General features: G+C 36.6%; 1 protein-coding gene across 1 annotated transcript in view; it reads left to right on the top strand.

The window, feature by feature from the left end:
* The window catches only part of WDR64 (WD repeat domain 64), a 76,257-nt gene that overhangs the window by 13,860 nt on the left and 46,391 nt on the right, over window positions 1–16,006 (top strand). The window contains exons 6-9 of the mRNA XM_010562943.1: window positions 6,012–6,119; window positions 7,765–7,979; window positions 8,491–8,625; window positions 11,371–11,450. Of these exons, the coding sequence (XP_010561245.1) occupies window positions 6,012–6,119; window positions 7,765–7,979; window positions 8,491–8,625; window positions 11,371–11,450 (538 nt within the window). The remainder of the gene's footprint in view (window positions 1–6,011; window positions 6,120–7,764; window positions 7,980–8,490; window positions 8,626–11,370; window positions 11,451–16,006) is intronic.

Genomic DNA, 16,006 nt, shown 5'->3' with positions numbered 1-16,006 from the left:
TTTTCTTCCGCTTTAACATCATCACCAATACTGGCATTAGCTAACTGATCAAGATATATCTTTGTATGCATCTTTGTGCAAATGAAGTAAGGTACTGAATTCAGAGATAAGTTATCAGACTCCAAACCTTCCATGCATTGATAAACCATGATGTGTGTAGAGGCTGGCTAACATTGCAGAACAATCCTTAGATTCCTCTACCTTCTTCCATTCAGTGTTCTCATTCTCAAGGTGTTTCAGAACAGAGATTTACTCAACCACAGTAACAGAGATCTTGGCCCTGATGATATTGAGCCAGAAAGGCTGTGAAACATAGTAGTTCTAGAAATAAAATCCAGTGGACTGCAGCCATCAGAACTTTCCCAGCATCACAGTGGTATAAAAGGAACATGAACTATGAGTACAGATCATTTACTGTTTTGTTCCAGGGATGTTATGGAGAACAGGTCACTTCAAGAAAACCTGATTTCATTTCTTGATGGGATTATGTGACTGAGTGAAAAGAATAGAGGCATAAATATAATACACTTAAAACTGTACGGTATTTGACTTAGTACCATATGACTTTTTGTTTTAAAATATGACCACTGAAAAAACCACCAGAGCACGGATTAACACGTGCAATTTGTATATGCCAGCAGAAAGCAAGAATTAGTAAAATGTACTCCAGATTTATCCTCTTCTTTCCTTTTGTATTATTTATAGGCACAGTCATATTTGATAATATAACAGCAAAAGTAGAAACAAAATCTGTTTATTGCACCAGTTTATTAGAAGTTTCCAGTCAGGGAAAAATCCAGCACAGAAAATTGAAGTTTCCTGGAACAGCCAGCAATAGAAGTGTTTTTATGCATATAACTGAATTATTCTTATCTTAAGACAAATTGCACTAAATTTGTCTTTAATAATTCCAGTGAAATTCCTTAAATTACACCAAAGATCAGTGGTTATAAAGGCCTGAAGAGACCACTATAATAACTGAGTTTGGCTTCCTGCATAGCATGCTCCAGAGAATGTCCAATGAGAAGTTTAGTGCCTAACAGAGACAGAGAGATTGTTCAAGTTAGCTAGCACTGCCTTCCAGGCCAGTTCTTGTTCAAGGACTTCACACAAAGGACGGACTAACAATTGTCCAGCTGACAGGTCCCAAAAATAGTAGTCAGCATAAAATCATCATTGAATGATGATGGGAATACTGGTAGTGAACAAGTCACTTCTCTTGAAGAATGGAAATGAAACGTCTTTTAAGCATAGCATAGAAAAGCATAAACAGACCCAGTGGATAAGCCAGACAAGCTAAACCAGAAACTGTGCTGGAAATAAGGGAGTGAAGAGAGACCCCTTGAGTGACAGGATGAAACAAGGAAGTAATGAAAAGGCTGATCTGGTGCAGCTGCCTCGTTTGTCTGTCAAGTACGGCAGTGCTAAGAGAAATTCTTACAGCCTTTGCTCTAAAGCTGGAACTAGGCAGCATGTTTTGCTTATAGTCTCTGGCAGAGTATTCTATCAGCCACTTCACAGTGTATCAAATTAATCTATTAATTGTGCATTGCTCTCTTCAGGACTTTCATACTTTTAGTTTCTGAGTAGCCGCAAGCCACACTAGGAGACTGTTTTGGTCCAGAACTTTCATTTTGGATCTTAAGGATAGAGCACCATGCTCTGCTGTTTACACAGGCTGTTTATTCCACAGGATGAAGTCCTTGAACAAGAACTGGCCTGGAAGGCAGTGCTAGCTAACTTGAACAATCTCTCTGTCTCTGTTAGGCACTAAACTTCTCATTGGACATTCTCTGGAGCATGCTATGCAGGAAGCCAAACTCAGTTATTATAGTGGTCTCTTCAGGCCTTTATAACCACTGATCTTTGGTGTAATTTAAGGAATTTCACTGGAATTATTAAAGACAAATTTAGTGCAATTTGTCTTAAGATAAGAATAATTCAGTTATATGCATAAAAACACTTCTATTGCTGGCTGTTCCAGGAAACTTCAATTTTCTGTGCTGGATTTTTCCCTGACTGGAAACTTCTAATAAACTGGTGCAATAAACAGATTTTGTTTCTACTTTTGCTGTTATATTATCAAATATGACTGTGCCTATAAATAATACAAAAGGAAAGAAGAGGATAAATCTGGAGTACATTTTACTAATTCTTGCTTTCTGCTGGCATATACAAATTGCACGTCGTGTTAAAACCTGATTTTTTCAAATATTTTTTTAGACTGCCCGTCAGTAATTAGAAATATTTATCTTCTATAGAGACGAGAATCTTACAAGAGAATTTCTGCCTTGGCCAACAATTTCCTCCTGTTGGAGTGTTCATTGCTTCTCTACCTATGTCTTTCTGCTTTCACTCAAAGTTCATTGCAGTTCAGATGCTGTAAGGAAAATGTGAATGTGTACCATTTTGTTTGGTTTGAAAATCACTATATGGTTTTATTTGTATGTGTATTAGACATAAGTTGATGTATATAGTCTTTGTATAGATTTTTTAAAAAAAACTTCATATAAGCAACGTGTTCTTATTTACTCTTGAAACCAGAAGTGGGTTTAATGCTTCTTAGGTTGTAATTTCTGTCAGTGTTTCTCTCCTTTTTAGTGAAATAGTATCTTAATGATAATCATGTCTCTAAGCCAGTGGATGCTACAATGCAATGGCTAGGATGCTTCACTGTAAAAGAAAGATCAAGCTCAATTTTACCTGACTGGTTTTTAAATGTTTGCTTAACTGCAAGCAGACCTTTGCCTTGAAGAATTAGAGGATAGAGCTGTTCCTATCTGGAGTAAAAACAGTCAGAGCAGAAGGCACATGTTATTCCAACATCCGTTTCCCTTTCACTGCTAATTCTTTAGGGGAGCAATAGTCCTCAACCCCATAAGAGAAGGATTTTCTCTGAGAACATGCTAAGCATTAAGGTACCTTTACATAGCAATGCATGGATGTGTGTTCCTTGTTTCATTTGCCTAGGGACTAACTGCTGCCAAGTTCTTGTTTGACAATCTGATTTTCTAGGCACAGATACTGTGACAAGAGAGGGAAACTGAAGCCCATGCTCATGCCCTTTTTGGTGGCTCAGCATCATTACCTACATGGAGACAATACTGAGGGAGAAACTGATATCCAGACTTGCCTAATAAAACTGGAACCAAAGCTATTATGTAGATTGGTGGGAAGCAGAGACTATTAAGGCCCTGTAGAGTGTAAGTGTGTGGACTAACTTAGACTACCATGTAATTAAGAAACTAACTAAATTTTGTAAAGGTTAGTTGCTTAGTTGTGGAAAGTTAAATGTTTCTCATTTTTCCTGGATGTGAAGGTTGAATCTCATTTATCTGTGCCTATGAAAATCTAAAATAAATTCATTGACTCCAGTGGCTACATCAGATTTTCAAAGGGGCAAAGGGTCCCTGGCATCTATCATCAATGAGAAAGGATCTAGCTTTCTCTCTTCTCTTGTTCTATCCTGTGGAAAGGGCTCTGACCTCAGCTGAAAGAAAAACTTTAAAGTCTCAGTGTCAGGTGCCAACATGCAGTAAATACCCAGTGCATTTTCATCTGCAGGTAGACATGGGATAAGAAGAAAAAGACAAGACTTCACAGAATGTCAAAGAGGTGACCTATAGCTCCTTTAGAAGAAAGCTTCAGGAGAGTAGACTTTGATAGTAAGCCTGGAGACAGAGGTTAAAGGAAAACATTTGCTTTTTGAGACATTTAAAGAAACATGTCTGGAAACTGTAGCTCACTGCTGGACATGTGAACATCATTGTTCTAATATTTTGCTTAATTGCTCTGTTAAAATTAGTAAATTGTGCCCTGAGAGAAGAATATCCCCTGCCAGCCGAAATGTCACCATTTTCACTCTGTCCTATGTTCTCAAAGTATTTGAATTTGACCTTCAGTATGGGAAAACAGAATAGTAGCCTTGAGCTAACATGCCTAAAAGACATTTGAGAATGATGAAAATGTTTCCTTTGAGTTGCCAAGCTAATGTCTAGTCTTTCCCACTCATTCTTCCTTAACTGTTACCAGACATCTGACTTTCTTCTGTCTTCCAAGATTATCCTCACAGGTTAACTGAGTTGTTTCTCCCAAATAGGTGAGAAATACTTTGTGTTCAACTGAGATAAATCCCCTCTCAAGGCATATACTGACTGACTTGGAAAAGATTCAGTTACCAGGACAGCATATATGCGAGATAGAACTTTTCATGGGAGGGGGACATTTGATCTGTAAATAAGGACTAGTCATGCCTTCTCAGGTCACTGTCCTGTAATGTGATTTGTTTTGTTTAATTGTTTCAAAGTAATATCAGAGATCCTTGGTTGTATTTCTAGGCAAGTATATGACATAAAGTTTTTGGTATCAAAGTTTTAAGTCCTTTCATCAGGGCTTGTTTTATTGCCTAAAATTCAACTACAACACAAAAAAGAAAACAAAGGGACATCTGCCCCTTAGACTTTCTCTGTCAGCAGTCAAATGCAAAGGTTCTCCTTACTGCTTGGTTTTGATCTTTGCATCTGTACCATCTCACTACATGTGACAGCCTGCAAAACCTTTGCAAGATGCAGCTGCGTTACTCTGACTGCATCATCACAAGCCAGCACTACAAAATAGTAGCTTAATTACAAATGTAAACTCATCTTTTTCACACCAGTTAGTCATTGTTATCTGACACTATTGTAAGGACCCCAAAAAGCCACAGTTAACGAAGAATTCCGTAAGAATTACCAAGCAATCCATAAGGCCTTTGCAGGACTGACATTTTCCATGTGTTTATTGTAGAAAACAGCACAAGAAATCCTTGTAAAAGCATCATCACTAGTTCACAGGCCATTAGGAAGAAAGAAGCTTTCTCCTGCAATAATGTTGACATCACTCTGTCAGGAATTTGGACCCTTTACACTAACAGCAAAATCAATATTGTGTACAGCAATGGAAATACAAGTAGAAGAATCAGCAGCTCCCTTCAGTTCACCATGGGTTTAGTATTGTGCATTTTCTTCCTACCTCACTTTGTGGATGTAAACTATATCTTAAGCAACATAGGTCCCTGTTTTAACTGTTTCAAGTACTTCCACTAGAAACAGTTATTTAGAGGTTACAGGTAGGTACTTACTTGAACTGCAATAACAGTGTTGTTTAAGTCTGTGTCAAATGTTTTGTTGTCACTTTAATCTAGAGAAGATATTTCAGTCAGTGTTACTTTATAGATGTTCTGAATTATTTTAAAGTAATAGATAATTGTGCCATTGAAGACATAGCAAATGGTGCATATTCCATTTCAATCCCTCTCTCATTTAGGAAGGTCCATTACACTTGGGGGGGGGGGGGAGATCAAACAGCTATTAATGTTTCAACAAAACCCCAAATTCTGGCCAGTGCGGTACTGAATTTGAGTCTCTAATCTTGCACTTTGCAAGAGAAATTATTTTACATTATGACCTGTATAATTGGAGGCATACTTGAACAATGGCTTAATATGGGCAGATGTATATCTTTGCAAATATTTGATCTACCTATTGGGAGAATTAGAATTATTTAATATAAGTTACTTATTTTCATAAACATTCATTTCAGTAGGTTTTGTGCCATTACAGCTGAAATTTTGACTGCCTTTAACTTTCTTTTGTTTTGAACTAAACTATATCCAAGTAACAATTTAATCTGCTTTAGAATGGATGTTTTAGCTTAAGTTTCCTCTGCTCAGAGTGCTTTTTTCAGAATGTCATTACAGTTCAACTAACAGTATGTATGTATTGTGTCCTCTTATGTGCAACATCTGTGCATCTGAGGTGAGTCACTGATAAAATAGGTTGAGCCTGGCGCCTCTGTAACTTCATGTATGAGCTATGCCTGGAGTTAGAACTCTCAGTTATGTTAGCTGGGGCTGGACCTAGCAGCTGGCTACATTTATTTGGAGATGGTTTAAAATGTGTACTTAAATGACAGAGAAGTTTATAAATTTACAGAGAAAATCCTTCTTTAGCTACCCTTTTTATTTTCATCAGGATACTGCTTGGATCACTGGATGTGATTTCCTACCTCAGCTGAAATGTGTCGTGGCTGTAACTGAAAGGACAGTCATTGTCTGGGACTATAAATCAAAAGGAAGTCAGGTATTATGTTGGATCAGGCAAATGTTAAAGAGGAAGCCTCAAAAAGATTAGTCTTTGTTTTCAGTATACATTCACATTCTTTTTGTCTAACAGGATGAAGGCATTAGCTTTTGTCTTTGCAGGAACTCAGTGAAACAGTGGAATTTATACTAAAGAAGGAATACGCTTTCCACACTAAATGGGATTATTAGACTGCCTTAAAAACCTGGAAGAAAGAGGAAAATTTTGTACTATGTTGCAAACAAGCCCCCAAACAATTTAGTTTCTGTGTATATATGATGTATATGTGTATACATGTATATCTAATGTGTGTGCATGTGCATATGTATAGCTCAGAATCTATTAAGAATCAAGGGACAGGTTTTCCAAGGACCTTACATAGACTTCTTTAAGGTAATTTTCTGATCTAAAGAAAATATTTCTTCATATCCTGCATTTTTTCAGGACTTTCCAGGAGCAAGAGCATCTTGATGTTGCTAGTGTATATCCAAACTGCTAAAGTTTTCTTGAATGCCTTATTACAAAATACGATTTTTGCAAGGATTTCTGACCCATACCTTAGCTTTTTGCTCCTGTTCCTGGGACTTTTATCAGCAATTCTGAGTTGGCTGAGAAGATGAGAAGAAGCAAAGTAAATATTTTTAGGATAAGATCAAGTATTAGGACTTTTTTTATTTGTTCTCGGTATTAAAAGGCCGCTCCTCAAGCTCAGACAGGTCAGTGGAAGTCTTTCTGTCAATCCAATTGGAGTCCTAGGAAGCAAGGCTCAAAAATTTACTCTCCACTCATTATTCTCCAAGTTTCCTCCAGTCATTATATCAGTGACAGTTGAAAGTGTCCTGTGGTTGAATAGGAGCAGTTCTCTTTCAAGACCACAGAAATAAGATATAGACAGTTCTGTGTCTGTGTTATGTCTCTTTAATGTTTCTGTGCTACATGGACAACATTGAAGCAGTTAATTCCTATAGCATGTGAACAGTTGCCAGTTTAAGTTGGCAAGGATGCTTTAATCAAGTAACAGATGGAGTCAGGCAGTAGAACCAATAAACAGTATAATGCAGATGACCCAAAATCCCATTCCCAGGCCTTCTCAGTCTAGCAAAATATCACAATGGCTTGCAGCTGTATTCATTCCCATGATCTCAATTCCTGAAAATTGAAACACCTGCCCATTGTACACTTGATACTCCCAGGCTGTATTAATAATTAGGACTCTGATATGATTTCTCTCTGTATGTTACTGCTGCATTTTGTGGTTTGAATAATTCTTTAATTTGGCTATTTCCTGTTTTCTTCTAGACAGTATCTTATTTTTGAACAGGAAAGCATATACAGTTTTAGCAAATATACCATCCCACTTATCATGGTGAGATCCTCCCTAAAATTTGTAATTAATATTTCCTCACTGAAATGGAAAAGGCTACCTGTGAAATAAAGCCTCACTGAAATCCCTAAAGCTTGCATTTAACTTCACTTGGTGATGATCTTCTGTGAGTTTCTAATACCAAGAAACAGCTATCACAGGGGGAGATTTAAAAAACAAAGTCAAGAATTAAATGTTGATGTAAGTAGATAAGCATGATATGTTCAGTCAACTTAAGGGCTCGTGTGCATTATCTAATAAACTATCTGCCATATTTCACAGAATAATTGCTTTGTCATCAAACCAATGGAAAATGGTCTGCTCTGTGTTTGCACGGTGACTATGTCAGATCATCTGGCTAAGGATAATATCCTAATGGGAGATGATAAGGGTTATGTTCACCTGCTTACTGTGACCAGTGATCACTTTGGATTAAAACAATGTAAAGGCAAAAAAGAATCACAACTGCAGGTCTTGGACTACAAAACTTTTAACATGTAAGTTGCTTATCATAAAATATTATCAGCCTAGCATTTTTTTTTTAATTTGGGTTTTCTCTGGCCTAAATGGAGGATTAGATTTTGTGTATAAATTAGCCCCACCTAACAAAATAACTTTTCAAACTGCAGTAAGTATGATTTGCTTGTTGTTGTGTGAAGAAAATGTCATAATTTTCAGTAGGAGATCTTACAAGAGATCTTACAATAGAGAGGCCACAGAGTAAAATTCCAGAGAAGAATTCACAATTGCTGTTTTCCAGTTTGACATAGGCACAGCTTTATTGTGCCTGATTAGATGGAAGCATAACTGCGACTAGAGAAGTGCATGATTCAACCCTAACCTTAGCTCTGCTTGCTTTTGAGCTGGAAGAGTGGTTCTATGTCTGCCCTGGATATTAAATGTTAGCATTGGTTGTGTATAATCTCACTAACAAAATCCCTGTCGACCTATGGGCATATTACAGTAGGTATTAGTATATCCCAATAACATCTCAATTTCTATCCCTAGTGTTAAACGCAAGCTACATGATGACTGGGTTGTGAAAATTAAGTATATTTCTGACCTAAATTGTTTTGGATCCTGCTCCTCAGACAGCATTCATTCATTTGTTTTGGATGACATAAAGCGACTAGAGGACAACTTGTAAGTATATGACATCTTCTGAAAAAATAGACCTTTTGCTTTATAACTGCAAGAGATCAGTGCTTTGCAAGATGTCATCCCATTGTATTGAAGCTGTCTTTTCTATAAGTATTGTTAATACAAACAAAAATACAACTGCTTAAATACTTGAACATTTTTGTTTGTTAGCTTTCGATGTAGGAGAGGTCTGTCCATAAATGTGTGTTACTCGCAACCCTTAAAAATAAGTTATGTTGGCAGTGTTGTTTGCTCCAGCTTCTCAGCAGGCAAATTTCCTTGCTTTGGTACATTCATTTAAAATTTATATCCACAGGAAAATATATTCAACTAAGTTTCATTTACAGTTTCAGTTTCACAAGTTTCAGTTACACAAGCTTAAACCAAGTAAGCAATTTATTCTGAGGGTTGTGAAATGGATTTACTATGCAGCAGGAAAGACGTTGTGGCCTCCTTTTTTGTGCCATATCCTTATTCATATGGCCCATCAGTGCCATAGCTGATTCCAAGCCTTGCTAGTCTGTGATTTTAGAAGAGTTTATAGCCCAATTAAAAAACAAATAATACAAACACAATTTGATGTAAAAAGGAACTATAAATAACATATAGATAGAACTTCTCATTCAAATACTTCAAAGCTTTGTAAATATTAGTTCAGCTTCACAATTCCTTTGTGAGGTACATCCAGAGTTTAATAGATTTTTAAGGCTCGTAGCAACAGTTATGATAATCTGGTTTATCTCTTGTATAACACAGGCCATAAATATTTGCATAGTAATTCTTGCATCAATCCAATAACTTTGGGGTTTGTGAGTATTGCCTGTTGTGCAGTATGTCTGTTGTGAATGGGGAAAGTGGAATATGAAATAATTATAGCTTGTCCAGGGTTACATAATGTGTCAGGAGAAAAAATGAGGAATCCTGTTTGATTTTGTTGGGAGTTTTGGAAAAATAGAATTAATTTGAGGAGAAAGAAAACAAAGACTGCAGATCCACAAGTATGGTCAAAAGAGTATATGCTACCACCATACACTGTTTGTAATACAGAACATCATTAACTGCAAATATCTTGGTAAGTCTTTTTCATTTAACACTGACTATAATTGTGTCTCCAACTGCAATAAATACATTTCTCTAAGCAGTTTCATGTAGCAGCTAAATGAAATTATATTTAGACAACTAAAAAATTACACAGCTGTTAAAATGAAATTAATAGCCCTAAAAATAGCTGCGGATCAAATCACTTTGAAATACCCATTCCATAAGTAATTTTGGTTGAAATATATGATTTACTAGTGCTAACAAAATAAATTTCCCCAATTAACTTTGCAGCAAGCAATTGTTATTGTGCTTGAAGAGGGATGCAATGTATTTTGTCTCCTATGTGACTGTTAAGTTTCTATGTGGATAATGGCTGATGAGCAGTTATAATATTTTCTTGTAAAGTATCTAAAAAAGGGACGTGTGGATGGAATCACAGGATGCTTCTGTTGCAAGGCCATGACTTGAGCAGGATTTCACACTGCTGGAACCCCATATTCACACTGATGTTGGAAGAGTATCAAGACCGTTCATTAAAGAGCCAACCGACAGTTATACATAAGTATTAAATTCAAGAATTAAATGAAAAAGATGACAAATCCTGAGGAAATCTGTCAATCACACATTTAAATCAATTAATTGCTATTTTATACCATCGAAAGAATTAAGACTTCTCTGTTAGAGCTCTGCAAAGAAAGCTTTGCTCCCCCTAATTAATAGGGAGTGAACAGCCTTTTATTTACACCTGCCTAGAAAGAACAAGCTCTTTCATTAATCCTCAAAGTTTCCTGAGCCTTTTTTCAAATTTACTGTCATTCCCAGTTATGGGTTTAGATATTAATAGTTACTTTTTAGCCCAGAATAAATGAACTACCTACTTGTCTGGATTTCAAAGAAAAAATTTAAATGTGTACTCATTTAATTCAGTATAGCTTATTTACATTGACAGTCATTGTTTCCTGGGAGAGATGGGTGTTAGCCATGCTATTGCTGAATCCAGAAATCAAGGAAATATTCACTCATTAGTAACAATGTATGAAACATGCAGAGACAAGCAGAAGTTGCTCAAAGAACGGGTTTAGAAGGGTTGCTGAGTCAATCTCAGTCTGTGTTGGCTGTTTGAATTCCTGTGCTTTAGCAGCGAATACAACAGAATAATTCGGTTGAGTTTCAGAAAATTGCAGTCTCTTCATGTTATTACACAACACAATATAGATAAAATAGAGACTATGCATTATACAATACATTATACACAAGCAGCAGAAAAGTAACTGCACTTACTTTATGCAAAATAGAGGCCACAATAGACTTCCATGTCCAAAACAGGCAAAGGCAGTCGGTTTGATATTTTTCCTCAGTGATGAACTGCTTTAAGCATGCAGACGTGTGTGAAGGCTTACCTTGGCAACAGCTACCATTTTAGGATTCTGTTTGGAGTATGACTGATAAAGGATTCAGGTGTTCAAATCAGAGATTTATTACTTTAATGGAAAGTGCATTTTAAAAGTTCCTGTTTTATTGATGCTAGTATCACTATAAGTCTATACAACTATAAGTCACTGTTATAAATCAATTTGCTTTTAACAAGAGATTGTATACATTATGCAAACAGCTATTCTATATACTACAGAAAAGTAAAGTGGAATACTGTGGACTGTATTTTCCTAATGTTTCTTACCTGACTAACTGTTTTATTAATGATTACAGACCTGTAAAGGAATTTTCTGTCCCTAAAGGAGTCAATGCCTTCACATACTGTGGGAAAGCAAAAGTCATTGTCACTGGGGGTAAGTATTGGGGTGTTATCCAAGAGATTGTTCTGTTGTGAATTTTTTTTCCCAGTTAAGTAAGATCAAGTAAAGCTAAGTTAGTATTTAAGAATTTAAATAATGGCTTCTGTCTTAAATGATAGGAAACAGAGATCTTGCTTTTAATTGCTGGGAGCCTCACTCTGCAAAGATATACTTCCTGGCAGGAATCTACCAAGGGCTCAATCTGGGTTTCATTCAAGTCTCATGTTATTTATATAACAAAACAGGAGAAACTGTATGTTGAACTACTCTAAGGCACCTTTCCAAGTCATGGTGGTGACTGTCTTGGTCAGGTTATACACATTACTCCTTGCAGTATCAGCAGGGCTCCCATCCCTTCCTATTACTCTTTGGCCATCCTTTCCTATCTTAAGCAATCACATTGGCCCATCTTAATACTTTACGTTGCTCTTTTCTCTGATCACATTTCCCCAAAGCTTTACTGTTTGTTCTTTCTCCCAAAGCAGACTGCAGAAATAGCATTCTTACATCCATTTCTTCCCTGTTATGAGCCTTTCTATTGCAGTGGTCATATTTTGAGCTGCAGAAATGTGGCTGGAGAATGTCAGCAATCTTGTTTGTATATTCTGTCTGACGGGGTGGTGCCCTGGAGTGACATTGATGCTGCCTATCTCCAAGTCTTCAGTATGAGAGTCTTGCTTAAAACTTTGTTAAAAATTGCAATAACAAACATAGCAGTTCTTATGTCTATATTTAACAAGAAGAAAAAAGCAGCCAAGGCTCTGCTGTCCAGCCTTGATAATATGCAAGACAGTAACATAAATTTGGGAAAAAAAAAGACCTAGACATGGTAAATAATGCAATTCAAGTTGAATTGTAGCAGTTTACCAAAGGGAAAACTGTGAGAGATGTCAAAATAAATATCAGACAGTTCTATTGATTTTCTAGACACAAGATTTAAAGGGAAAGCAATAGGACTATAGGAAAGTTATTAGTGAAAATTCTGAAGTTCAGCCTTGGAGAAGATCTTATTTATATTGATTACCTTGTCACAAAAAGTAGTCTGGAGAAATTTACTGATGACACTAAAGTAGGAAAGCCCTATAAAACAGAATGTGGTTAGTATTTCCTACAGGTAGAACTGGAGGATTTTACTGTAGTAATAAAACCAAGGTGAAGTGTCTGAATAGGACAGAAGGTCGATTACACAGGCACTAATAAAAGTTTCTGTTACACATTGAAAATTCTTCTTACAGAAATAGCAGAACAGGAAAATCTGGATAAACTTCCTAAGAAAATAAGAATGGCTATGGTAGGCCAGACCAAAGATCTGCCTAACCCACTATCCCATCATTGACAGTGACCAACAATAAATGCTTTCTGGCAGAGTCCGGCAGGAATAGGGCAATCATGCAGCAATACTTGCCCTAGGTACCTGTGTTAGTTGAAATATCTGTTCTGCAGGTAACAAAGCATTAACTTCTCTGAATTTGACACTAGTAAAACCTCATGTTGTACTGAAATCCACTGTATGGTTGAAATGAGCCGTGTTTGAGAAAGATTAGTTGAATATGGAAAAAGGGTGGGGGAAACCTATCCCATAGAGACTAAACCTATCACACAAAGACTAAAAAGTATATTTTTTATAACCTAGAAAAATGACAATTAATAAGGAATACCATTGCTATCTATAAAAATATCAGGAGAACAAATATTAGAGCAAAAATTAGAGCAATAATGTTCTGGAAGAGTGTTCTGAATAGTGGCAGTTGCAGAAAGAAGTATCCTCCTCAGTTTATAATGGAGCTTGACATTTTTTAAAAGGATTGCCCCAACCTTTTATTATTTAGCCAGGTGTTTATAGCACAAATGGTGTGCAAAATACTACAATGTATTTTGTATGTACAACTGGGAAGTGACTATTAAAAAAGTCATGTTCTAACACCCTTAATTTTGTCTTCCAGATATTTGACATTTATAATAACAAGAAAGATAAAAGCAAACCTGGTATAGAGTTCACTTTTCATGCTAAAAGCTAGACTTCAACCAGTAAAATGATAAAAACCTGATAGTGGCCTTAAATGTGGAGCCCACAGTAGTTTAGAAAAACTTTTCTGTGTAGCATTTTGCATTAATACTATGTTGAATGGTAAAGTGATATGGTTTTCTTCTTACTCTGTATCCATTTCAATTCCAACTATGTCTTAATCATCACCTCAGGGAACAGCTACAGTTAAAATCAAATTATGTATGCATATAAAAGCTGGAGATGATTGGTTTTAAATGATATGATACATCAACTTCTAACCCTATTAGGTCTTCAAATCCAGCTATTGTTTTCCTGTAAGCAATAAAGTAGAAGAAAAACTATTAGAGATTTCTAAATCTAGCAGTAGCATCTCAAGACTGATAAAAGGAAGTCTTCTGTGCTTGCTCAGTACCCTTTGTGTATTTCTGGCACAAGTGAAGTAATTGGTAATATCTTATATGTTTTGGGGTTTTGTTTGGGTTTTTTTTGTTTATTGGCACTATACATTGTTATTGATATTTTCAGGGATTCCCAGGAATCCTAGTTGTAGAAATCACATCCCAGGACTCCACTAATATTAGCCCTCAGAGGCAGAGCAGACTCTTTTCTATGATGCAGTCTAAATTTAAAGAAGAACATATGAAGACAGAGAAGGCAGCACAAAGAAAAAAGGAAGAGACATTGGTCAATATTATAAACATATGAACTTGTGTTAGTTTACCAGATGCGTTACTGTCCTGAAGAGGTTTTGCAGACATTATAACCTAAGATTATTTAAAAGGCAGGCTTGAAGGAATGACAAGTTGTTTTAAAGAATAAGAGGTCCTTCTGTGTGAGAGGAGCAGCATAGAAAGAAAGCAGGAGTTATATTTTTCATTTCTAGTTTATCAGAGGATGCCAAGCTAAGCCTAGCATTTTTCCATTCAACAATGCTATTGTTCTCAAGGGGATTTCAACACTGCTGAAATGCAGACATCTCAGCAGACTTGTAATACCACACAAATTGCAAAACTGTGTAAGCAAGGGAGACAATTTGACAAAGCATCACATGCTCAAAGAAGGTATTGGAATCCATAATATCTAGCTAGAATAGAGCTGTGGACATAGAATCTGACTTTTAAAAAAAAAACCTAAACATATGCTTTCATATTTATCTTGGAAGGGAGAACACTGAACTGAGCCCATTATGATTCAAATCATTGATTCCACAGAATCTTAAAAATTTGCTGTCATATGTGTTTACAGATAATTCCTCTTCTTCAAGATTTTCTTGAATGTGCTTAGTACCCATGCCTTCTGTGTCAGGATTCTGAATCCCAGAGGCATATTTGGAGCACAGAGAGAATAAATGTTCCAGCAAATGTAAGGGCCAATCTGGCATTAATCCAGAAAGAGGGGAGAGAACACATCTACTTTAACCAAATCCACCATTATCTCCACATCAGTGAAAGGAACTAAAACTAATCTACTATTTCACATGACAAGCAAACAGTATTTTTAATGTAGGGAAAGGTTTTCTTTCGTAATGACACTTGCTCTTCATGTTGATATCTTAAGTAAATAACATGTATTAGTGATTCTATTCTTAAAAGAAACTATCTGTGCCACAATTAAAGGGCACTGTCCTCCATTCATCTGCCATCACTTCAGGAATATAAAGAACAGAGCAATTAGAAAGACTAAGAAAAATTCTGTTCCTCAGAGTGCAGCAAGTAGGTAGTTGAGTTGGTCAGATACTGTCAACAGCTTCTACCTAGTTCATCATCATTTTAAGACATGACAGTTTCCATTTGGGGCTGCTAAAGGGCATGTTGTTGAAGCAGTATCTGTTCCCTCTGACATTAGAACTGATCTCATCAGTCTCGCTGGAGGCTTCTGTCTACCATTTTTTGTGTCCTCCTGTTGACCTCATGGAAGGTCTGCAAGCTGTTTTACTCCCATGGTCTTGTTTCTCAGTAATGTATACTGGCCTGGTCGCAAGGGTTCTGCTAACTTGCAGGATGTGTCTGTGATGGCCTAATGCAACATCTGGGGGAGTGAGCAGGGGCCCACCATGTTCCGCAGTTTCCCCATCCAAAAGGGCTTCACAAACCGCTTGTGCAATTATAGCCCTTTTAAGCTACTTCCTGCCATGCTTACAGCATAGACAGCTAATCTAGAATAGTTTTGCCTGAAAGTCCCCCTGAAAAGAAACTGGTTCGCACTGAAGTCGCTGCCAGTCAGCTACTTATCCATGGCTCCCCTTTCCTAAGCAGAATTTATCCCTCCATTGTGCCGGTACAGCTGTTTGCATGGTTGCATTTTCAGTCACACTTGTGAAATGAGCTGGCATAAACCAAAATTACATTCAGTTGTAGCTATTTTAAGAGTAAATAATTTCTCCAGTGAGCCTCTCTCATTTAGAGAGAAGCTACATAAACAGTGGAATCAATTTAACTGAGAGGACAATAGTGTTTAATGGAGGAAAAGGGACATGGGGCGCTCCTAAATGAATCACATATTGCTGTATTAAGAAGGAAAGGAATATATTTTTTGAGAGAGA

This window comes from Haliaeetus leucocephalus, unplaced genomic scaffold (assembly GCF_000737465.1).
Source record: "Haliaeetus leucocephalus isolate CR32 unplaced genomic scaffold, Haliaeetus_leucocephalus-4.0 Scaffold162, whole genome shotgun sequence".
Lineage (NCBI taxonomy): Eukaryota > Metazoa > Chordata > Aves > Accipitriformes > Accipitridae > Haliaeetus > Haliaeetus leucocephalus.
This window is presented reverse-complemented; position numbering and strand designations above follow the sequence as displayed.